Here is a 26,169-nt window from a genome sequence, read left to right as displayed (position 1 = left end):
GCCAAATCAGTTCTGTTATACTCGGACATTATTTTAACAGTTTTGTAAGTGTTTTCTATCCAAATCTACCAATTATATGCATATCCTAGCTTCTGGGCCTGAGTAGCAGGCAGTTTACTTTGGGCACGCTTCTCATCCGGAGGTGAAAATAGTGCACCCTACCCTAGAGAAGTTAAGGAGCCAGAGTAGCGCTTTATTATGGACAGACTTCTCCCCATCTTAGCTACTGTTGTATCAACATGTTTTGACCATGACAGTTTTACAATCCAGGGTTACTTCAAGCAGTTTAGGTCACCTCAACTTGCTCAATTTCCACATTATGTATTACAGGTTTTAGTTGAGGTTTAGGGTTTAGTGAATGATTTCTCCCAAATACAATGCTTTTAGTTTTTGAAATATTTAGAACTTACTTATTCATTGCCACCAAATCTGAAACTAACTGCAGCTCTTTGTTAAGTGCTGCAGTGATTTCACTCCCTGGTGTAGCTGACATGTATAGTGTGGAGTCATCCACATACATACATAGACAAACTGGCTTTACTAAAGGCCAGTGTCATGTCATTAGTAAAGATTGAAAATTAAGGGTCCTAGACAGCTGCCCTGGGGAATTCCTGATACTACCTGGAGAGCACAGACTTTCTAGTAGGCTTAGATTGAAGATATGGCAAATATGGGTGGCAATATCTTCAGTAATTTTCCATCCAAGTTGTCAGAACCTGGTGGCTTGTCATTGTTGATAGGCAACAATAGTTGACAACCCTTACATTCTTTTGGCTGCAAAGAAATATACAACAACGAGTAAATGAGGGGTCACTAAGTGTAACAGCAAGTGGGGTGGTGAGGGCCAACTGCTCTCATTTGTTGTACATGTTTCCCCCACCAAGATTACTTTCAAGGCTGGGCACCTCTTAAGTCCCCCAAAGCAACATCCATGCTCTGACACGACAACTGTCAACCAATAGAGGCCAAACTCTCTTAGCTGGGGGCCACATCCGCCTATACAATGCTAAAGGAAACACTGGAACTTACAGCTGGTTTGGAGTGGGAAATCAGAGAACAAGAAAAGGTTCCTCTGACACATCACAAAAGCCCACTTCTTCACGCTCCATTACAGTCCATAAGACCAGCTCCCTCGATGCATCTCAAGTCCGGCCATGAATTTTACTAAGAAAAAATGTCCACTGGAAACAGTGTTAACAGGCATAGATAAGGAGACAATTGATTGGACATGATTTGGAAAGGCACACACCTATCTATTTAAGGTCCCACAGTTAAGAGTGCAAGCCATAAGGTCAAAGGAATTGTCCGTGGAGCTCCGAGACAGGATTGTGTTGAGGAACAGATCTGTGGAAGCGTTCCAAAGTATTTCTGCAGCATTGAAGGTCCCCAAAAACCCAGTGGCCTTCATCATTCTTAAATAAAATAAGTTTGGAACCACCAAGACTCTTCTTAGACTGGCCACCCGGCCCAACTGAACACTCGAAGGAGAAGGGCCTTGGTCAGGGAGTTGACCAAGAACCCAATGGTTCTTGGTCAAACGTCCAGAATTACAACCATCTCTGCAACACTCCACCAATAAGGCCTTTATGGTAGATTGGCCAGGCAGAAGCAACTCTTCAGTAAAAGGCACATGACAGCCCGTTGAAGTTTGCCAAAAGGCACTTAACCTCTCTGGGATTGTTCGGGACGCTAGCGTCCCACCTCGCCAACAGACAGTGAAATTGCAGGGCGCCAAATAAAAAAAAAACGGAAATCTCATAATTAAAATTCCTCAACCATACAAGTATTTTACATCATTTTAAAGATACACTTCTCTTTAATCCAACCACAGTGTCCGATTTCAAAAAGGCTTTTCGGCGAAAGCAGAACATATCATTATGTTAGGTTAGCAACTAGTCACAGAAAGCATTCAGCCATTTTCTAACCAAAGAGAGGTGTCACCAAAAGCAGAAATATAGATCAAATTTATCACTAACCTTTGACGATCTTCGTCAGATGACATTCCCAGAACTCAATGTTACACAATACATGTATGTTTTGTTCGTTCAAGTTCATAATTATATCCAAAAACCTCAGTTTACATTGGTGCCATGTTCAGAAATCCCTCCAAAACATCCGGAGAAATTGCAGAGAGCCACATCAAATAACAGAAATACTCATCATAAACTTTGATGAAAGATACATGTTTTACATAGAGTTAAAGATAAACTTGTTCTTAATGCAACCGCTGTGTCAGATTTTTAAAAAAGCTTTACGGCAAAAGCACAATATTCTATAATCTGAGAACAGTGTTCAGCCACAAACGCAAGTAATACAGTTACCCACCAAGTTGTAGAGTCAACAAAAGTCATAAATAGCATTATAAATCCTCACTTACCTTTGCTGATCTTCATCGGAATGCACTCCCAGGACTCCCACAAGAAATTTTTGTTTTGTTCAATTATGTCCATATTTATGTCCAAATACCTCCGTTTTGTTTGCGCGTTTAGTTCACTCTTCCAAAGGCACAATGCATGAGGGCAAAATCCAGACGAAAAGTCAAAAGAGTTGCATTACAGTTTGTAGAAACATGTCAAATGATGTTTACAATCAATCCTTAGGGTCTTTTTATAATAAATCTTCAATAATATTCCAACCGGACAGAAGCATATTCATTACAGAGAAAAAAATAAGGAATGGCACGCCCGTGTCACCGCGCAGTAAACAACTGATTGGCCTCAGCCTAGTTCACTTGATGAAACAGCTCTTATTCGACACCCTTCCACAAAAGAAGCCTCAAACAACTTTCTAAAGACTGTTGACATCTGCTGGAAGCCTTGGGAAGTGCAATCTGGCAACATAGACACAGCATATTGGATAGGCAATCACTTAAATGAAACTACAAACCTCAGATTTCCCACTTCCTGGTTGGATTTGTCTCAGGTTTTCGCCTGCCATATGAGTACTTTTATACTCACAGACATCATTCAAACAGTTAGAGAAACTTCAGGGTGTTTTCTATCCAATAGTACTAATAATATGCATATATTAGCATCTGCGACAGAGTAGCAGGCAGTTTCTCTGGGCACCTTATTCCTCCAAGCTACTCAATACTGCCTCCCTGTCACCAAGAAGTTAAACGTCTCTCAGATCATGAGAAACAAGATTCGCTGGTCTGATGAAATCTAGATTGAACTCTCTGTCCTGAATGCCAAGCGTCACTTCTGGAGGAAACCTGGCACCATCCCTACAGTGAAGTATGGTGGTGGCAGCATCATGCTGTGGGGATGTTTTTCAGCGGCAGGGACTGGGAGATTAGCCAGGATCGAGGCAAAGATGAACGGAGAAAAGTACAGTGAGATCCCTGATGAAAACCTTTTCCAGACCGCTCAGGATCTCAGACTAGAGCGAAGGTTCTCTTTCCAACAGGACAACGACCATAAGCACACAGCCAAGACAATGCAGGAGTGGCTTCAGGACAAGTCTCTGAATGTCCTTGAGTGGCTCAGTAAGAGCCCGGACTTGAACCCGATCGAGCATCTCTGGAGAGACCTGAAAATAGCTGTGCATCAACACTCCCCATCCAACCTGACAGAGCTTGAGAGGATCTGCAGAGAAGAATGGGAGAAACTTCTCAAATGCAGGGCTACAAGCTTGTAGCATCATATCCAAGAAGACTTGAGGCTGTATTCGCTGCCAAAGGTGCTTCAACAAAGTACTGAGTAAAGGGTCTGAATACTTTCTTTATAAAATTGCAAACATGTCTAAAAACCTGTTTTTGCTTTGTCATTATGGGGTTTTGTGTGTAGATTGATGAGAAAAAATGTAATACATTTTAGAATAAGGCTGTAGCGTAACAAAATGTGTAAAATGTCAAGGGGTCTGAATACTTTCCGAATACACTGTAGGCCTGCATCTGTTGCCATAAATTGAGCCGACACACATACAGACAGACACAGACACACTTCTACCTTGGAACCAACTAAACCGTAGCACAGGCCAAGGAAAAAAACACATACATCTGTGCATTTTGATAAGGGGATGAAACTGCGCTCTCAGCAGACAATGAGACAATTTATGTTGACGCCAGCTGTGGAAATCGACCATGCTTGCGTTCATTAAAACAAAATGCTGCATGATGGAACTACAGGCGACTGAAGCGGGAGGGTTTTAGTAGCTCAAAAATAGATTGCAGCAGTAGTCTGAGTGTTGAGAAGCTAAAATTACGCTGTTCAGAGGGGTTGGTCGCCCCACTCTGTGCCCTTTCCTCCACTGCAGATGGTTTAGAGAGATAAGATCAATTTGTACTGCAGGAAAGAGCTGTGCTGGGCTCTTCTAACGCCCAGGCACGGCGCTAAAGTGGGCACTTTCCATTCAAATGTTATCTCAATGGAAATGAACATGCCCTGTCTTTGTGCGGCGTCGTATTCTGTAAATGAGTTGACCCTTTGAGGTCAAAAGTTAAACCCATTATCATTGAAAGGTGAATTGTATAACACCCTGAAGGTCCCTCAACACATACAAATGTACATTTATTTTTCTTCAAAGTAAAGTAAGTCACTGTTTTATAAATATTCATGAGATTATTATAATGAGATTGCATAACGCTCGACTCGAGCAGTAGATGAGCTCCCACACTCCCAAACCTTCAGGCTAATGCCAAAATTCAAACTTGGATAATATTACCTCTTCACCAATAACGCCTCTGGAATTAAAAATAATACTTTCATCAAAATCATTGAGGGTGCCGGAGCATAATGTCGTGGGGGTATGAAATAGCTCTCAGCTTCCTGATTAGTTATTTTAATATGGATGTCGAATTATGTTTTTATTACCATGCACTGCACAGATGACTGAATACAGCTGTGTGTGTTTGTGTTCCTGTGTGTTTATGTGTGTAATAATGTGAGCCTCAGTGTCTCTGCTCCCAACAGCCTCTGAGCAGTCACAACCGTTTACTCAAATGACGGGGGCCATTAAAGAATGAAAACATGCCACAATAACATAAAATAAGTGATTTATATGTGACTCGTTTCAGGAAACGACGCGTATGTCGCGCATCACTACTTCATAGAAGAGCCATTTGAACGTAAACTTTTTTTTTATAAAAATGTTTTTTGGGGGGCAGAAATGCCATCTGGAACATGCAAACTTTCATGTGCCTTAACACACTTGTATGCCATCTGTAAATAGGAATTCAATTGTTAAATTACGAGACTAGTTGGTTTAGCCATGGAAAAAGACAGGAACCTTTCCGCTAGCCATGATTGGCTGAGATAATGGGTGGGTTGGACATGCCTAGAGATGAGTTCAGATTGTTCTGCCATGTAGCACGCTTCGGTCTATAACATGCGCTGATCAGTTTGTGTAGGTAATCCTTAGTAACAGAGCTTTTTTGAAAGATATCACGTAGGAGAACTGCAAAAGTGTTGCTCTCCACTTTCTGGAGAACCGAGTTTTAAATCAGTGGCATTAGAGTTTGATAGTTAAGGAAATTGAGAAAATGCTGGCGTTTGATTGCAAATATGCAGACCGAGTCAAAAAGAGAACACACAGTAGACTGTTGTATAAAACACCTGTCTCCGGATGACATCTTCAAACCAAGTGCAATCATCCATCCGTGAAAGAGGGAGAAACATCCATCTATGTATACGAATTTACAAATGATCAACACTAGTTGAATACCTCCGGTGTCAGTAAACGTTGGCAAAAAAGAGCAATTTAATTGTTGTCTGCAGCACAGTTGCAGTCACCAATGCTCTGGATAACATAAAAACATGGGTGGGGCTAAGGCTTAAGAGGGTGTGAATTATGCTGTATGGGTGTAGACAAAGAAGAGCTCTCCAGTAGGTGTACCAAAACATTTCAGGTCCATTTTCTCAAAAAGTGACGTTACAAGTTTAGCAACATTTTCTAGTTCGGAGTCTCTACTTTTATCCAATGTAAAATACACAATTAGAAATTTTGCTACATAAGACCGAATCGAGCTAGTCGGTCACATATTCCTACCCGCATATGTTATTCTCCACATAAAACTGAAGTTCTGAGTTTATGATAATTGATGCAGATGAAATTCAAATTATTTGCTAATGAAGTTGGGTTAGAGCCACGTTTCTAGAGAGTTTTTCTTTTGCTGCAGTAACAGGGCTTAAAGCATGGTACTGTGGTTGTGGAGGACTCTGTCACTGAATGTCTTTCTGTTTCTTGATCAGAAGGATCCACCAGTGGGCTGTGGAGAGGGGTGTGCTGGGGGGGGGGGGGGGGGGGGGGGGGGGGAATATGCACACTCCACCCTCATTCCATTCAGAGTTGATTATATCCTTGGAAAAGGTGAGGCACAAAAATAGCAGAGGGCGAGTTGAATCCTCAGACAGACGCTCAGGGAGACAGAGAGAGGGAGAGAGGGAGGAGCAGAGGGGTGAATGTAAGGACTACTACTATCATTGTCATATAGTATTGCCAACTACATTATAAAAACAGAGAGAGATCTACAGTTTGTTTATTGAAAAAGTCAACACCTGGCATTGTCAAAATAAAATTAATTAATCAAATTAAAATTAGTCGGCAAGATTCCTAATTTTCTCACCTATAGTGCCATATATTCAAAGACACATCCTCTTCAATAATCAAAAACTAAGAATTTCCACCAAGCACTCTGCAAAGCGGTGTGTTTTGTAAAACAAATGGGTTAGAGAGGGCCATAACCTCAGTGGTATGACAGCCGGTGATAGACTGTGCGCTGCTGCTTTGGCAGTTAGTCAGGCAGAGTCTTGGCAGGGAGAAGAGCATGGAGCAGGCCTGCAAGCTGCAGGATTAACTTCTCTAGGCTACTCGTATGTGAGCTCCGTGAGTGAACATGGTCCAGGAGTGCCTCTCCTCCATCATCCCTTTTTCTCCTCTCCTTTGTGGAGGCACCTCTGGCTCCCCTAGGTAAAAATCTTAGAACCCGGCTGGCTGCAGCCCTCTCCCCCACAGAGAAGCCCAGGTCAGCTAGATGTTAATGCTAGCAACATACTCTCACTATTGTTGCATGGAGCCAACCAACAGGCCATGCAATGCTGCAGTTACAGCAGCATATTTATTACCCACAGACAATGGCATCCACATCTCACCTTGCCAAAGCCAGCTGTTGGTAGATAACACCTTAATTTGTGTTATTAGTCCTTGTCACGCCCTGACCATAGAGAGCCCTTGGTTCTCTATGGTGTAGTAGGTCAGGGCGTGACTAGGGGGTGTTCTAGCTCAATATTTCTATGTTGGTATTTTGTCTGGTCCCCAATTAGAGGCAGCTAGTAATCGTTGCCTCTAATTGGGGATCATATTTAGGTAGCCATTTTTCCCACCTGTGTTTGTGGGATATTGTTTTGTGTTTGTGCACCACTACTTTCACGTTTCGTTATTGGTTTATTGTTTTTGTTTAAAGTTTCACCGTAATAAAGATGTGGAACTTCAATCATGCTGAGCCTTGGTCCGCTAATTACGACGATCGTGACAGTCCTTCCTGATCTGGGTGTCAATGGGCACACAAGAAGCAAACTGAGCAAACAAAATATGCCTCTAAACAATGGTGACATGCTATCAGAAAAGCCAAGCTGGTGATAGGTCTGGCCCAGAAACAATTCTTAGCTGCTACCCTCTAAGCACTTGTAGGGATTGGAAAGGATGTGTTTGATTTGATGGGTATAAGCAACATGGTGAACATGCTACCAAGCCTTTCAGAGAGCAAGGTGGAACTACTATCATATTGCTGATACCTTTCTAATCCCTTCAGATCTACAGGGTTTAGGGGCTTGGCGATTTTTCTGGACCGGCAGATATTGTCAGACAATGTAGTCATCAATAGGTGTCTTACCTGTGGTGTCCTGTGTATTTGGCTCCTTTGATGTGGCCCACACCCCTGCAGCCCGGAGTGGGGCACACTCCCTGGGTCACGGAGCTCTTAAGGTCAGAAGGTCCTGTGTGTGCTGGATGGGGATGACAACCAACAAACCAATCACAAGGCTTGCTTGAGGCTGGCAAGAAAGAGTTTGAAGATAACGCTTGCTATTCATTGATTGATTTAGTCAACAGGCAAGTAGGTAAAATTGGGTCAGCATATGTATTCAGTGGTATATTAACTACATTCAGTGCCTTTGGAAAGTATTCAGACCACTTAACTTTTTCAAAATTCTGTTACATTACAGCCTTATTCTAAAATGAATGAAATCGTTTTTTTCTCCTCAATCTACACACAATACCCCATACTGACAAAGCAAAAACAAGTTTTTAGAAGTGTTAGCAAATTAATATAATTTTTTGTTGTTGATATATCACGTTTACACAAGTATCCAGACCTTTTACTAAGTACTTTGTTGTAGCACCTTTGGCAGTGATTACAGTATTGAGTCTTACTGGGTATGATGCTACAAGCTTGGCACACCTGTATTTAGGGAGTTTCTCCCATTCTTCTCTGCAGAGCCTTTCAAGCTCTGTCAGGTTGGATGGGGAGTCAAATCAAATGTATTTGTCACATACACATGGTTAGCAGATGTTAATGCGAGTGTAGCGAAATGCTTGTGCTTCTAGTTCCGACAATGCAGTAATAACCAACGAGTAATCTAACCTAGAGGGGGTTTTGCTGCACAGCTATTTTCAGGTCTAGGTCTCTCCAGAGATGTTCGATCGGGTTCAAGTCCGGGCTCTTGTTGAGCCACTCAAGGACATTCAGAGACCTGTCCCGAAGCCACTCCTGCATTGTCTTGGCTGTGTGCTTCGGGTCATTGTCCTGTTGGAAGGTGAACCTTCGCCCCAGTCTGAGATCCTGAGCAGTCTGGAACAGGTTTTCATCAGGGATCTCACTGTACTTTGCTCCGTTCATCTTTGCCTCGATCCTGGCTAATCTCCCAGCCCCTGCTGCTGAAAAACATCCCCACAGCATGATGCTGCCACCACCATACTTCACCGTAGGGATGGTACCAGGTTCCTCCAGATGTGACACTTGGCATTCAGGCCAAAGAGTTATTGGTTTCATCAGACCAGAGAATCTTGTTTCTCATGATCTGACAGTCTTAAGTAGCCTTTTGGCAAACTCCAAGCTGGCTGTCATGTGCCTTTTACTGAAGAGTGGCTTCCGTCTGGCCAATCTACCATAAAGGCCTAATTGGTGGAGTGCTGCAGAGATGGTTGTCCTTCTGGAAGTTTGACCAAAAACCAAGGCCCTTTTCCTCCGAGTGCTCAGTTTTGCTGGGCGGCCAGCTCTTGGAAGAGTCTTGGTGGTTCCAAACTTCTTCCATTTAAGAATGATGAAGGGCAATGTGTTCTTGGGGACCTTCAATGCTGCAGAAATGTTTTGTTACTCGTTCCTAGTTCTGTGCCTCGAAACAATTCTGTCTCTGAGCTCTACGGACAATTCCTTCGACCTCATGGCTTGGTTTTTGCTCTGACATGCACTGTCAACTGTGGGACCTTATATAGACAGGTTTGTGCCTTTTCAAATCATGTCCAATCAATTGAATTTACCACAGGTGGAGACAAATCAAGTTGTAGAAACATTTCAAGGATGATCAATGGAAACAGGATGCACCTGTTTTCGCTTTGTCATTATGGGTTAGTGTGTGTAGATTGCTGATTATTTAATCTATTTTAGAATAAGGTTGTAATGTTACAACATGTGGAACAAGTCAGAGGGTCTGAATACTTTCCGAAGGCACTGTGCAGGCCATAAACTTAACTTGAATTCCATAAATTGTCATTCATTGTAACTTAATTTCAGATGGATACTCATCATGCAAGTGTTTTCACTGTTGGATAACTTAAACCCATGTTTTATCCTATATAGCCTCATCGCCTATAACATGGGTTTTAGTTATCCAACTGTGCAAACCCATGCGTTATGAGTATCTATTTGAAATGAAGTTACAATGAATGAGACCTTACAGAGGATTAGCTGGGGTAGACCAATAAGTATTTTGAGTGTCAGGGTAGACAAATAGCCCTTATGGTTCTGCTTATGTGTTAGATTAAGACATCTAGAGCAACATCAAACATTTATCTTGCCATAATATATCAAGCACCAAGCTTCAGAACCAAATAAGACATAGAATTCAAGTCAGGTTTATGGCCTGTATTGCCGGTGCCAAGACAAAACTCACACACACACACACACACACACACACACACACACACACACACACACACACAGTCCCAAATGTGTTTACCAAAAGGGGAAATTGAAAAGATTTATTCCACTAGTCACAAGTCCTCCACTTGGAATAAGATTAGAGTTGTGTTTTTTATTTCTAATATGATTTCTGTTGCAGCCATTTATATTGTATCCCTAAATCATTATGGAACTGTCAATGGTAATACATCAAGAAAAACAATCACAGCCATCATCGAAAATGAAGAAAAATTCTTCAAAGGTCAAGTGATTAGTCTGTGCAGACAAAAATACTTTTGTCGATTTCTCGCACTGTGCCAACTTGTCAATCACAACGACTACTTTGCTATAAATTTAAGTATCTGTCCAGTGTTCCAGATTTTAAAATGAAATACAATATGAATTAAATAGATGTCCTTCCAAAAAAATATAATTTCGGATGTTATAAAAAGTATATTTCCCTGTGCCCTGAGTGGTTTGGGTGTATACTGGTACATTTTTTTTTTACTGATTTGACTGCTCAGCCAATGAGACATGTATACACTTGGATATTCACATTAGCTCCCACATGGGGGCACTGGGGCAGACTGCCCGAGCCTGTCTGCACCAAGTCAAATAGTATGAATGGATTCAGAATATGGAAATGCACAATGGAACTACTAGGGCACGTCACTATAACAGCAATAAATGCAGGCTGATTATTTCACAAGTGTGAGTCATTTCTGTTCTTTTACTTCACTGTCACTATATTGCTGATATTTTTGTTGTTAGCTACGTAACTAGCTAACGTAAACTCACCCCAACCGCAACATTCAAGCGAGGCTACAAAGAAAACTAATGGGACTGTAGCGACTGTGTTGACATCAAAATTGGGGGTGTGAACTAGGTTTCTATTCAAGCGTTGATCGACATGGTAATGGCTCTATTGTATTGGAGAAAAGTTTAAAAAAACGGACCCTCCATTACATCTAGACGTGTCATGTCGTAAAGTACAGCACGCATATAAAGCAACTATTTCTGTCTTACAATCAATCTCCACCAGGTGTAGCACTTCTCTCATCCTTTAAAAACAAGAAATGGACAGTGGGGGGATACCTAGTCATTTTTTGCATCATCATTGCATGCGATCATCATTCTCAAAGCCTCTGTTTACTTCTTAGTTCACTTTAGCACCGCCATAAAAACCCGATTCAAATTCGACACAAACCTTCAAATAGGTATCTAATGACACATTATATAAACTCTTTATAGTGTTTTATTTACATTTTAGAGGCGATAAGGTGATAAGTTGGACAGATTGAGTGAAAAAAAGCAATTTTCCCACACTCTCCTCTCACTATCACGCATTAGTTTTGCTTCCCCACCTGCCATTTTTAAAAAGACCCAATGGGCTCATTGCCTGCTTGAATTATGCAGAAACGGGCAGTGTTAGGTCATGTAATTGATTCTGTTGGAATTTGTGGTTTACAATGGTATTGACATTACAGTTGACCTGAAAGTATTACATTTTTGGGGCGCTAAAATAAGGGCAATTGTACGGACCAAGGCGATGTACGAGTTTACGTGAGTTTACGTTAGTCATGAAGCTAGCTAGCTACTACTGCTATCTATATCAGTCAACAACAGCTAACACAACAGCGAAGTTCTCTTGACATAACACTTTTAGCTACAAAATACAGGATTTAAAATAAAATGGAATGGCAAGATGGTTGTTGTGTAAAAGATCTGCTTTGACTTGCTTTCTTAGCTAACGATTGCTACCATTAGCATGCTAACCTTAGATAACTGCCAGCAGGCCAACTTTTACAAACCACATAACTTGAAATAGAAGTGACTGGCGAGATAGGCTTTGTCCTTTTTGCCAAGATCAGCTGTGGATTGTTTGGCTTGCTTGCTAGCTAACTACCTTGCCTGTGTGCAGTGAGCACATGTCTCACCTAGTCTCGAGAAAAATCCTTCTCCCCACCGGAGAATTTGAAAAAAATGAAAAGGTTGCTGGATTAGTGACACACGGGCCTGTCTCCGCCAAAGATAATGATGTCATTATCCAAGCAAATTTCAAGTGTTTTTCTTTTTAATGTTTTGAGATAAACGTTTGAGGTGTGTTTTTATCTCCAATTTATGCTTTGGCCAGAAATATGATTATAAGACGAGTCAACTACATTATTTGGATAAGTGATAACAGAATATGAACATTTAAAAGTGAGATTTTCACTGGACAGTTACTTTAAAGTTGTTTTTAGGGCAGGGATACTGTGCTATTGGCTGTGGAGTTGTGGTTAGGATTTAGAGCGCAGTACAAAGCCTTGTGCCATAGAAAAGACTTTGCACCCATACATCAGATAGCTGTGCTCTAATGTCAGTGAGATTCACCTCTGAAAGGGACAAAATCAATAGTGGGGATTTAATGGATGGAGAGGTCCTTGAGATGCATGGACGAGTGCATTGATTTGTGTGTACATGTGAGCGTTGAGTTGGAATGGTTAGCGAAGAGCACACACACATACAGGGGTGGTGAACTCACAAAGGGGGGGTTCCAGGGGATGACCTGTCCGGGCACACCAGCCCACAGGGTGAAGGTCCGGCAGGTCAGAGTCCACCCAGAAGTCAAACTTCTCATGCCAGCCGTCAAAATGGATCTGAGTAATACAGAGAGAGCGAGAGAGAGCAAAAGGGAGAGACAGCAACATTAGTACTAAAAATAATATCTGACATTCATAAAGGGCTTTTCACTATACAGAATAATCTCAAAATACTGTACAGACAATAAAACATTTAAACCAAATAGAAAAACATGTATTATAATGGACAATTAAACAGGCCAACATACACAAAGAACACAGCTGACGCTACAGGAGACAAGGACACCAAAGAGCACAGCTATCAACAGAAAGCCTTCCTAAAGACAGAGCACTGAAATCATGTTTAAAATGCTCTTTCAATCGTATAAAGAGACAGTAACAAAAAAATAACGTTTTGAGACACCAGGATTAACAATAATAGACCCAGTTCCAAATCCACAGTTGTTAACTGCTCCTAGTTAGGCACTGTTTGAAACTTTATTATTTATTTCACCTTTATTTAACCAGGAAGGCCAGTTGAGAACAAGTTCTCATTTACAACTGTGACCTGGTCAAGATAAAGCAAAGCAGTGCGACAAAAACAACAACACAGAGTTACACATGGGATAAACAAACGTACAGTCAATAACACAACAGAAAAATCTGTATACAGTGTGTGCAAATGAAGTAAGGAGGTAAGGCAATAAATAGGCCAATAGTGGCCTATTAGCAATGGAGTGATATATGTGCAGATGAGGATGTGCAAGTAGAAATACTGGTGTGCAAAAGAGCAGAAAAACAAAAACAAATATGGGGATGAGGTAAATAGTTGGTTGGATAGGCTATTTACAGATGGGCTGTGTACAGCTGCAGTGATCGGTAAGCTGCTCTGACAGCTGACGCTAAAAGTTAGAGAGGGAGATATGGATCTCCAGCTTCAGTTGCAGGAGAGGAAGGAAACCGCTCATGGATTTCATAATGAGGCCAATGATGACTTTAAAACATTTACAGAGTTAAATGGCTGTGGTATGAGAAAATCTGAGGGTGGACCAACAACATTATAGTTACTCCACAATATTAACTTAATTGACAGAGTGAAAAGAAGGAAGCCTGTTCAGAATAAAAATATTCCAAAAACATGCATCCTGTTTGCAACAAGGCATTAAAAATTAAAAATGTGGCAAAGCAATTTGTCCTGAATAGAAAAAGTTATGTTTGGGGCAAATCCAATACAACACATTGCTGAGTATGACTCCATTTTGTCAAGCATAATGGTGGCTGCATCATGTTATAGTTATGTTTGTAATCGTTAAGGACTGGGGAGTTTTTCAGGATAAAAAAAGAAACAGAATGGGCTAAGCACAGGCAAGTTCCCAGAGGAAACCTGGTTCAGTCTAATTTACACCAGACACTGGGAAATGAATTCACCTTTCAGCCAGACAATAACCTAAAACACAAGGCCAAATCTACACTGCTTACCAAGAAGACAGTGAATGTTCCTGAGTGGCCTAGTTAAGTTTTGACTTAAATCTGCTGGAAAATCTATGGCAAGACGTGAAAATGGTTGTCTTTCAATGACCAACATCCAAATTTGACAGTGCTTAAAGAATAAATGGCCAAATGTTGCACAATCCAGGTGTGGAAAGCTCTTAGAGACTTATCCTGAAAGACCCACAGCTGTAATCACTGCCAAAGGTGATTCTAACATGTATCGACTTCAGGAGTTGAATACTTATCTAATCAAGATATATTAGTGTTGTTTTTCATTAATTATTTACAAATGTTAGAGTATTAGGTGTAGATCGTTGACAAAAATAACAATTAAATACATTTGAATCCCAGTTTGTAACACAACAAAATGTGGAAAAAGTCAAGGGGTGTGAATACTTTCTGAAGGCACTGTATAACCTGCTTTGACCCATGCTAAAGCCATGGTTGGTTAATGGCGCCTGCCTGATCACGTAATCATGAAAGAATCAGTGGATTCCTCCTCTACTGACTGAGCAGTGTGATGTAATAGGACGAAAATGGTGAGATACAAGGCACTCTGCTCTGTCAATTATGACCTGCATGCACACATGCATATACACATCATGCATGCGCAAACATATAGGCATGCAGTACACACACACACTACAACCTATCAAGTCTCAGTACAAGGCTTGTTAAGCTTGTTAGTGGTTTAACAAGAGCAGCACCACCAAGTGGTTTCTGCAGACTGCCAGCCTGCTCATTTCACAGAGACGTACCAAACCCTAAAACCTCCATCTGCCATGTCACTCCAGCAAGCCTCCTCACCCTGACTACCACCCCCCTCACTTCTTCCCACATGCACAACCTCCTCGCATCCCCTGCCTCACTCTTTCCTTTTTTCACTCTAAAAAGCTCTTCCTCTCATTTCATCTATTACTCATTTCCTCACTTCTCTCTCTCTCACTCCATTGTTCTCTCTCTAACCCCAACCCTTCACCGGCTAGGAGCGTTGGGTCAGTCACCGAAAGGTTGCTGGATCGAATCCCGTGCTGACAAGGTAAAAATCTGTCATGCTGCACCTGAGCAAGGCAGTTAACCCACTGTTCCCCGGGCGGCGATGACGTGGAAGTCGATTAAGGCAGCCCCCCGCACTTCTCTGATTCAGAGGGGTTGGGTTAAATGCGGAAGACACATTTCAATTGAATGCATTCAGTTGTACAACTGACTAGGTATCTCCCTTTCCTTTCCACTCACCTTGACCCTGTAGTCCTCAGTGTCTGAGACGGTGGCCACGCGGACCAGCATGGGGTTCCTCCTGTCCACCACCTCCAGCTTCATGTTCACCTGGAAACTGTGAGGCGCTCTCTGTGACGAGAGAGGAGGAAGAGAGGGGGCGGAGAGAAAGGGCGTTAGAGATGGCAGTCAAGCCTGTCGAGACTCCCAAAAAGGCCCATGCACTTCCCAGCCAAAATAGAGGGAGAGAGAAAGAAGACAGGAGAGGACATGCGAAAGAGAGAGAGAGAAAGAGGAAGGGAGGAGGCAGAAGACAGGACACTGTACACATCTCTGAGAGAGAAGAGCAGAACATGCAGAGTGGAGGAGAGCAGAGGAGAGGACAGGCCCTGTCAGCCAGAGGTGAGGATTTGAGGGTGTGAAATTGTGCTGTGCAGATGTCACAGGGGAAGAGGAGGCTGACAGTGGAGTTCTTTATGGGAAAGAACCGTTTTGAAACAGAAGTTTCTGAATGAGAAAGACAGGTCTGGGAAAGAGACAAACTAATGTCAAACTGAGAAAAACATGACTTGTGTCATTATTGTGAAAAGGAACTGAACCACAACAGTTATTAAACTGCCTTCAATTACAATTGTTCGTAGTTATTTTTAGACAATAAAAGGAATCATTATGAAACACTAAATCAGCCATTAGATTGCAGCAGAGGCTGGGAATAACAATGGTGCTGTGCAACATACACACAGTTGGCTGATACAAGGCTAGCCTGCTGTTCCATGCCTATTGCTTACCATACAGAAAGCCTGGCTTGGAACCGCCGTGGAACCGTTGTCTTGTAAGTACTCCTCCCACAGGAAATGTTCTGGATTGGGGTGTCCTTGAACACAATCCAAAACACAAATCGAATTAATCACACACTTGCAAGCTCGCGCACGCACATGCACACACAAACACATGCAACAACTTCAAAAACTGTGACTGTTAACGGCTGTGACAATTTCATCAAAAGAAAAATGTGCTTGAAAACTTGAATGCGACACACACACAGATGGGTGCAACATATGCAGGGGAACCAAATGTACACATATCGCCTGGTTGCGGAGATAATTATAGTTAGCTAGTGGAGATTGAGTTGTGGAGGCTCCAATTAGTAAGTGATTGGCTCTACAGGACACTGCCTCCGTAGTTTTTGTTGAACTAATATAGAAGAGAGGAAAATGACTGTACAGAAATATCACACTCCAGTCCCAAGCCAGAGAGGAGTAAGAGGAAGTTAGAGGCCTTGGGCATTTGAGCCAATCGCAAATGGTTCAATAATAAACTTGAATGGCTACTTGGGAACTGTTCATATATTGTGTCTTTATGATGAAACTCAACTTTGAAACTCGATTTCATTCCAGTAAAACATCCAAGAGAAAACGCATTTGTGCATCTCAATAGGCTAAAGTGACTCCTTCTCGCAGATGCTTCAGCCACAAGAAATGTATAAAACATTAAATGCATGTTAGACAAAATATGTTCTGTGCATAGAGGCAGCTGGAAGTAGTGGTAGTAAATATGTTGGTAAAGTGCCTATAGATGCATCTATTTCAAAGTAATGAGAACTTTCACCTTCCCAGATTCTCAGGGAAACAAAGCTAGGTGAAAGATATGATCCCTTATTGTTAAAACCACTTCAAATCAGTGTAGATGAAGGGGAGGAGACATTTTAAAGAAGGATTTTTAAGCCTCGAGACGATTGAGACATGGATTGTGTATGTGTGCCATTGTCGGTGAATGGGCAAGACAAAAGATGAAAATGCCTTTGAAAGGGCCATGGTAGTAGGTGTCAAGCGCATCGGTCTGTGTCAAGAATGCAATGCTGCTGGGTTTTTCACACTAAACAGTTTCCTGTGTGTATCAAGAATGGTCCACCACCCAAAGGACATCCAGCCATCTTGACACAACTGTGGGAGTCAACATGGGTCAGCATCCCTGTGGAACGCTTTCGACACCTTGTAGAGTCCATGCCTCGACGAATTGCGTCTGTTCTGAGGGCAAAAGGGCGTACAACTCAATATTTGGAAGGTGTTCCTAATGTTTGGTATACTCAGTGTATAACATAATATAAGTACACCAGAGCAGCAGTTGTCCACTTGATCTCAAATTACTTGAGGAAAAGGATGTGACATCATACTGCACATGGCAGAAATGATGAGTCCATATTAAGTTAAAACAAGGGATGTGGTTTCAACACATTCACTTCATATTGATGTTTGATGCAATCAGTTGATGTACAACATTTATTTTACAAGAAAAAAACCATTCAGTCCAAACAGACAGATACCATCATGTTGGTGTTCACTAAAGCCAGCCAGAAAAGCACCTGCATTTCAAACTACCTCATACTGTATGCACCACTGTAACGGCTTTAGCTGAGCTAAGGTCTATCTGGTCTGATAGGAGCTGATAGGAGTCTGGCGAGAGAGAGAGACAGCGAGAGTGTAAACCTATTCAAAATGGTCAATTAAATGCTCTCTGCACAAGACAAGGCATGGATCAAGGAGTTACACTAATGTTATACCAGAGTTGGCTGGCCTTCTCTAGTCACTCGTAGGCTCAGTCACTGGTATACTTTTATTTACAAAGCCATTTGGGGTTTACTACCTTTTTATTTGTGTATTTTTATTGTTCAGAAATGTGGTGGGTACTCTCTTCGTTTGCTGGACTTTATCCTGCTAACTGTTCCAAATGTCCCAACTGAAATTGGTAAAAGGGCTTTGATGTACTCCGCGCCATCGTCTTGAAACACCTTACAAAATACCTTTAAACTGGAAGAACTTGTCCCGATTGGTGTTTTTAAATCACTGATGAAGGATTTTGAGGCTGATTCCCTGACCTGTCAATGTTTTTAATTTGCTGTTTTATACTCTTGTGAATTCAATGGTTTTTACTAGACTACTTGTAGTTTTTCATGTCGTCTGTCTAATTTTTTTGTAATGACTTGGTGCTGCCTATCTTGGCCAGGGAGCTCTTGAAAAATAGATTTTAATCTCAATGAGCCCTTTGTGGTTAAATAAAGGTTAAATAAATAAATAAAATATGCAAAGGTGCTCAGTTGTGCCATTTGGCTAACGTTCTCCCCGTGAACTGTATGTCATAAAACTGAAATGTTCATAATTTTTGTGCTTTAAAGCGAGTGTAACGCGGAGCTGTTAACTTCTTGACGCTACCAATCCCTGTAGCGGGATAATTTTAGTCTGCAACCGCTGAAAAGCATAGCGCAACATTCAAATAATATTACTAGAAAATATTCATATTCATGAAATCACAAGTGCAATATTTTGAAACACAGTTTAGCATTTTGTTAATCACCCAGATTTTGAAATGATGCTTTACAGCGAAAGCAATCCAAGCATTTGGGTAAGATTATCGATAGCCTAGCATAGCATTATGTACACTTAGCATCAGGAAGCTTGGTCACGAAAATCAGAAAAGCAATCAAATTAACCGTTTACCTTTGATGATTTTCGTATATTTTCACTCACGAGACTCCCAGTTACACAGCAAATGTTCCTTTTGTTCCATAAAAATTATTTTTAGCCACCACAATACCAACGTTTGTTTGTCGCGTTATGTTCAGAAATCCACAGGAAAGAACGGTCACGACAACGCAAACGGAAATTCCAAATAGTCTTCATAATGTCCACAGAAACATGTCAAACGTTTTTTATAATCATTCCTCCGTTAGTTTTTAAAATATATATTCGATAATGTATCAACCGAGTGTGTAGCCCCCACCACTCCACTTACGTAATGTGATCCTTCACGCTCATTTTTCAAAATAAAAGCCTGAAACTATGTCTAAAGACTGTTGACACCTTAGGGAAGCCACAGAAAAAGGAATCTGGTTGATATCCCTTTAAATGGAGGACAGGCACGCATAGGAACACAGAGGTTTCAAAATAAGAGGCTCTTCCTGATTGGATTTTGCCTGCAATATCAGTTCTGTTATACCCACAGACAATATTTTTACAGTTTTGGAAACTTTAGAGTGTTTTCTATCTTAATCTGTCAATTATATGCATATTCTAGCATCTGGTCATGAGAAATAAGCCGTTTACTTTGGGAACGTTATTTTTCCAAACATAAAAAAATAGTGCCCCCTAGCTGAGAGAGAGAGAGAGAGAGCGAGAGTGAGACTTTGGTTATTGACCAAATACTTATTTTCCACCATAATTTGCAAATAAATTCATTAAAAATCCTACAATGTGATTTTCTGGATTTTTTTCTCTCATTTTGTCTGTGATAGTTGAAGTGTACCTATGATGAAAATTTACAGGCCTCTCTCATCTTTTTAAGTGGGAGAACTTGCACAGTTGGTGGCTGACTAAATACTTTTTTGCCCCACTGTATGTAATGTTTATGTCGGAAACACAAGGTGAAATTCTAGACACCTCCTGTTGCCTAGTCCCATTGAACGTTACACCGACAAACCCACAAACTTTACTTTATCATCGTAGCTACTGACTGCAGATCAGAGACTTTTAAATGATTGACAGAATCAGGACTGATGGGGTGCTGATATGAGATCCTTGGTTTTATGTAAATCAAGAGAGAAATCTTAGAGCTGGGCTGTCAAAGGTTCAACCGTTCCATATGATGAGATTAAAGCAGAGCTATGGGGCATGATGTAGCCTACAGTAACATCTACTGCTGAGGAGGAGGTTGAGGTGATTGCTGACAAGTGTGGTAAACATTACATTTGCTGATGTCTGGATTAAAACACAAGCTACACTTTGAATGGAAATGCTATTGACAACTAAGTCATTGTGATAACATTTTACATGATCTGAAGTGTGCCATCTTATTACCACTTTCTTCTGCGATGTCATGGCACAGTTGAAGTCGGAAGTTTACATACACTTACAGTGCCTTGCGAAAGTATTCGGCCCCCTTGAACTTTGCGACCTTTTGCCACATTTCAGGCTTCAAACATAAAGATATAAAACTGTATTTTTTTGTGAAGAATCAACAACAAGTGGGACACAATCATGAAGTGGAACGACATTTATTGGATATTTCAAACTTTTTTAACAAATCAAAAACTGAAAAATTGGGCGTGCAAAATTATTCAGCCCCTTTACTTTCAGTGCAGCAAACTCTCTCCAGAAGTTCAGTGAGGATCTCTGAATGATCCAATGTTGACCTAAATGACTAATGATGATAAATACAATCCACCTGTGTGTAATCAAGTTTCCGTATAAATGCACCTGCACTGTGATAGTCTCAGAGGTCCGTTAAAAGCGCAGAGAGCATCATGAAGAACAAGGAACACACCAGGCAGGTCCGAGATACTGTTGTGAAGAAGTTTAAAGCTGGATTTGGATACAAAAAGATTTCCCAAGCTTTAAACATCCCAAGGAGCACTGTGCAAGCGATAATATTGAAATGGAAGGAGTATCAGACCACTGCAAATCTACCAAGCCCTGGCCGTCCCTCTAAACTTTCAGCTCATACAAGGAGAAGACTGATCAGAGATGCAGCCAAGAGGCTCATGATCACTCTGGATGAACTGCAGAGATTTACAGCTGAGGTGGGAGACTCTGTCCATAGGACAACAATCGGTCGTATATTGCACAAATCTGGCCTTTATGGAAGATTGGCAAGAAGAAAGCCATTTCTTAAAGATATCCATAAAACGTGTTGTTTAAAGTTTGCCACAAGTCACCTGGGAGACACACCAAACATGTGGAAGAAGGTGCTCTGGTCAGATGAAACCAAAATTGAACTTTTTGGCAACAATGCAAAACGTTATGTTTGGCGTAAAAGCAACACAGCTGAACACACCATCCCCACTGTCAAACATGGTGGTGGCAGCATCATGGATTGGGCCTGCTTTTCTTCAGCAGGGACAGGGAAGATGGTTAAAATTGATGGGAAGATGGATGGAGCCAAATACAGGACCATTCTGGAAGAAAACCTGATGGAGTCTGCAAAAGACCTGAGACTGGGATGGAGATTTGTCTTCCAACAAGACAATGATCCAAAACATAAAGCAAAATCTACAATGGAATGGTTCAAAAATAAACATATCCAGGTGTTAGAATGGCCAAGTAAAAGTCCAGACCTGAATCCAATCGAGAATCTGTGGAAAGAACTGAAAACTGCTGTTCACAAATGCTCTCCATCCAACCTCACTGAGCTCGAGCTGTTTTGCAAGGAGGAATGGGAAAAAATGTCAGTCTCTCGATGTGCAAAACTGATAGAGACATACCCCAAGCGACTTACAGCTGTAATCGCAGCAAAAGGTGGAGCTACAAAGTATTAACTTAAGGGGGCTGAATAATTTTGCACGCCCAATTTTTCAGTTTTTGATTTGTTAAAAAAGTTTGAAATATCCAATAAATGTCGTTCCACTTCATGATTGTGTCCCACTTGTTGTTGATTCTTCACAAAAAAATACAGTTTTATATCTTTATGTTTGAAGCCTGAAATGTGGCAAAAGGTCGCAAAGTTCAAGGGGGCCGAATACTTTCGCAAGGCACTGTAGGTTGGAGTCATTAAAACTCGTTTTTCAACCACTCCACAAATTTCTTGTTGACAAACTATATTTTTGGCAAGTCGGTTAGGACATCTACTTTGTGCATGACACAAGTAAGTTTTCCAACAATTGTTTACAGACAGATTATTTCACTTATAATTCACTGTATCACAATTCCAGTGGGTCAGACGTTTATATACACTAAGTTGACTGTGCCTTTAAACAGCTTGGCAAATTCCAGAAAATTATGTCATGGCTTTAGAAGCTTCTGTTAGGCTGATTGACATAATTTGAGTCAATTGGAGGTGTACCTGTGGATGTATTTCAAGGCCTACCTTCAAACTCAGTGTCTCTTTGCTTGACATCATAGGAAAATCAAAAGAAATCAGCCAAGACCTCAGAAAAAAAATGGTGGACCTCCACAAGTCTGGTTCATCCTTGGGAGCAATTTCCAAATGTATGCAAGTATAAACACCATGGGACCACGCAGCCGTCATACTGCTCATGAAGGATACACATTCTGTCTCCTGGAGATGAAAGTACTTTGGTGCAAAAAGTGCAAATCAATCCCAGAACAACAGCAAAGGACCTTGTGAAGATGCTGGAGGAAATGGGTACAAAAGTATCTATATGCACAGTAAAACGAGTCCTATAACGACATAAAGGGAAATGATGTGGCTATATTGAAGCAACATCTCAAGACATCAGTCAGGAAGTTAAAGCTTAGTCGCAAATGGGTCTTCCAAATGGACAATGACCCCAAGCATACTTCCAAAGTTGTGGCTAAAGGACAACAAAGTCAAGGTATTGGAGTGGCCATCACAAAGCCCTGACCTCAATCCTATAGAAAATGTGTGGGCAGACCTGAAAAAGCGTGTGCGAGCAAGAAGGCCTACAAACCTGACTCAGTTACACCAGCTCTGTCAGGAGGAATGGGCCAAATTCACCCAACTTATTATGGGAAGCTTGCGGAAAGCTACCCGAAATGATTAACCCAAGTTTAAAAGCAATGCTACCAAATACTAATTGAGAGTATGTAAACTTCTGACCCACTGGGAATGTGATGAAAGACATAAAAGCTGAAATAAATCATTATCTCTACTATTATTCTGACATTTCACATTCTTAAAATAAAGTGGTGATCCTAACTGACCCAAGACAGGGAATTTTTACGAGGATGAAATGTCAGGAATTGTGAAAAACTGAGTTTAAATGTATTTGACTAAGGTGTATGTAAACTTCCAACTTCAACTGTATATAAACAAAAACAATTGTCAAGTAAATAGTTAATGTTTAGATTTTTGTTATGCATTGAAGGGCATGCATTACTAAAGAACAGCTGTGATGAAGTCTCATTCAGGATGATGCACGTGTCATATTGTACATAGAAATGAATGTCCTACTGATGTCCTATCTCCATACAATATGAGTTATGATTCTTTCAAGGTTTTTGATGTCCTATCTCCATACAATATGAGTTCTTTCAAGGTCTTTATAAAGTGTGTGGTGGAAGGGGGCAATTTACCAACAAATTAGAGGGGAAATTAAATGAATAAATCATGATTTTACATGGAAGATGAAGGGGGATTTAAGATAAAGGTTCATATCTTTGTACTAATATGGGGACTAAAGGGAGGAATAGCAAAACATGGCTGAAGTGGGGAGGAGCCAAGGTCATTTTAGCAGACACTATTCAAATAGCATCCTCAATGACAGTATACTGTGTGTGCTGGACTAGCTACCCACCCTGAGGTGCAGTGAGAGGTCTTCCGTGGTCCTGGCACCAGCCCACTGGGTGGATGTGAGGGCTGCTGGCGTCACACCTAAAACATAGAGACACACACTACACTTTCCCATATCATACTTTACATTATCTTCCTACACACATACACTTCCTCATCTACACACCCACTTCTTCATCTACACGCACACGTACAATTTGATTTCAATCGTCCTGAGGTAAGATATTACAACAACCTCTAAATGCAATTTACATGTACAATACCCGGTTTGTGACCGGGAGAATATTGCAATTTCACTTATTGTACAGGCCGGCTAGATTAACATGTACCTACAAACACAATCAATCTGACAATACAATAGGAATTCCATTCATCTTCGGTGTGCTTTGAAATGACACAGCAGCTGTGTAATTTTGCAGAATAGCCAATCATGGGGCTTGCCATGTCCTGACGGCCATGGTATTTGACCAACAATTCCACACATGCTCACTGGTGAGCCAGTGGAGTGTCTGAGAGAATGCAATTGTGTGCAAGGTGTGCGCGAGTTTGTGAACGTGTGAGCATGCAAGTGTGTTTGAGCCTGTGTGTAAGAGACACTGTGAGTGTGGGTGTACATGTTGAGTGTGTGCATGTGTGTGTGAATGTAATGAGCTGTGGGGAACCATGATTTCTGCATGTCTTTGTAGGCAGTTAGGAAGCTAGGAAGCTAGGAGCTTCTCCTACTGGAATGTCTCGGTATGACACAGGGAAAGAGGAAAAATACAGGAAAAAATGAAGAATAAAATACCCTGAAAATATCTCAGCCAGGCAACTCTTGAGAACAAACGTTTGTCTTTTCCCAGAGACAGCTGTCAGTTCTCCTCTTCAACCATTACATTATATCTAATTACACAGCTTCTATTTTTCTCCCACATCAAGCTTTTCACTGGATGAATTGGGCCATGTCACATGCTATGTAATCAATCAAACTCCTCTTAGCAATTAGCTGGTAAACTGTCACTGAGTCACTGACGACAGAACTTCAGAGAGATGTTACATTGAAGATGATACATGTACACACACAAAGATTATGTACACACAGGTGCACATATGTGCGCACCCAGCCACCCACCCACCCACACACACACACACACTATATAAGGTAACAAAGCTAATTATACACAATGTAATATAAAGTTGAATGACACATTCACTACAGCTACAAAACAACATTAAAGTGTAACCTATCAGTTACTGACAGCAAACATCAATAAACAAATATTGATCACATCTCCTCTGGCTCGAACACCTTAACCTCTGGTCTGATTTTGACAAATTCCTTCATTTAACATTCAAAGTAGCAACAATATCCCCAAAATGTAACGCTACACAGACACTTCCTTTTAAACTTTGAGAAGACAGAACCAGTTCGTTCCGCTGAAGTTTACTTCAGTTATATCAAAAATAGTGTATCATAACATAGTCTGAGAAGTTAAACTGAAATGACCAATTTCACACACACACGCACAGTTTTCCATATTCTCATCAACTTCTAACTCACAAAAAGCTGAATTTAAAAGAATAAAAACTGGTTTAACCCTTTACACTCGTGCACGTGTTGAAAATGGCAGATTTGGGCATTAATAAGCGCCTAAATTGGAACACAGTGACTGAACAGTAACATGCTACAAATGATGTCAAAGCTCTGGGAAATGCTATAAACTAAGAGGACTCGATTAATTATGAAAGCTGAGACGTGGAGGATTTTAGTAAATGCTGCTTTGATGTCATACAGACAAGCCAAATGTGCCCTTCACATTTCCATATCATAAAACTCACGCCATATACAGCGGCAATGTTTATGATGGCCACATACCCTGGGTTGTTCTGAACAGAATGAGCCTGTTTGTCTATTGTGAAGAAGATTTACTGCGGAAAATGCACCCATGACTCCTTCCTATGCGCACCAAAATTACGATCCATTTCTCTGAATTGCCTTGTGAAAGCCTAGCACTGTAAGATCCTATTTTATAATTTCGTTAGTGATGTAGGTAACAGAACGAGCTTTAAAAATGGGCAGTTTTTGGATTGCGTAAACAACAACAGTAATTGGGTGATGGCAGGGACGTAGGGTAGTGTTCAACTCTAGTACGTCTACTGTAGTAGAGGTTATAAACATTTTTAGGTCCTTATAGTTGAATACTTTTTTTTGAGTCATAAGAAATTCCTTGAAATAACTTAAGAACTGCGCACACTTTGGAGAGGTGTGTGGCCACTTGAAGATACCAGTTAGTCTTCTCACTCAAACCTTTGTCATTTTTATGTCTTATGTTGCACCTACCCCAACATTTTCCAGGAATGTTCTTATGTTACTGAATGTATTTTCAGATTTCGTTATCAACAAATGCGGAAAATTGTGCAGAAAATGTAAAATGCACATAAAATCAACAGTGTCATGTTTGGATTCAGTCTTGTGTCAGGAGAACTGTTGTGTCCCCCTAATTTCCAAACTGTTCCCTTTTAAATGCTACCATGTTTATGCAT

At 41.0% G+C, this 26,169-nt stretch overlaps 1 protein-coding gene across 5 annotated transcripts in view; it reads right to left on the bottom strand.

Annotated features, from left to right (window-relative positions):
• LOC110489742 (lethal(3)malignant brain tumor-like protein 4) overlaps positions 1-26,169 on the bottom strand; it is a 143,805-nt gene that overhangs the window by 76,945 nt on the left and 40,691 nt on the right. For all 5 annotated transcript variants that reach the window (XR_002468616.2, XM_021562594.2, XM_021562595.2 and 2 more), the window contains 5 exons: positions 23,651-23,727; positions 16,173-16,258; positions 15,406-15,516; positions 12,642-12,756; positions 7,832-7,943 (listed from right to left, as the gene is read on the bottom strand). Coding sequence is in view for 4 of the 5 variants with exons in the window: in XM_021562594.2 (XP_021418269.2) it covers positions 7,832-7,943; positions 12,642-12,756; positions 15,406-15,516; positions 16,173-16,258; positions 23,651-23,727 (501 nt within the window). In the remaining variant the exon portion in view is untranslated. The remainder of the gene's footprint in view (positions 1-7,831; positions 7,944-12,641; positions 12,757-15,405; positions 15,517-16,172; positions 16,259-23,650; positions 23,728-26,169) is intronic.

The sequence above is a fragment of the Oncorhynchus mykiss genome, chromosome 15 (genome assembly GCF_013265735.2).
Source record: "Oncorhynchus mykiss isolate Arlee chromosome 15, USDA_OmykA_1.1, whole genome shotgun sequence".
Taxonomy (NCBI): Eukaryota; Metazoa; Chordata; class Actinopteri; order Salmoniformes; family Salmonidae; genus Oncorhynchus; species Oncorhynchus mykiss.
This window is presented reverse-complemented; position numbering and strand designations above follow the sequence as displayed.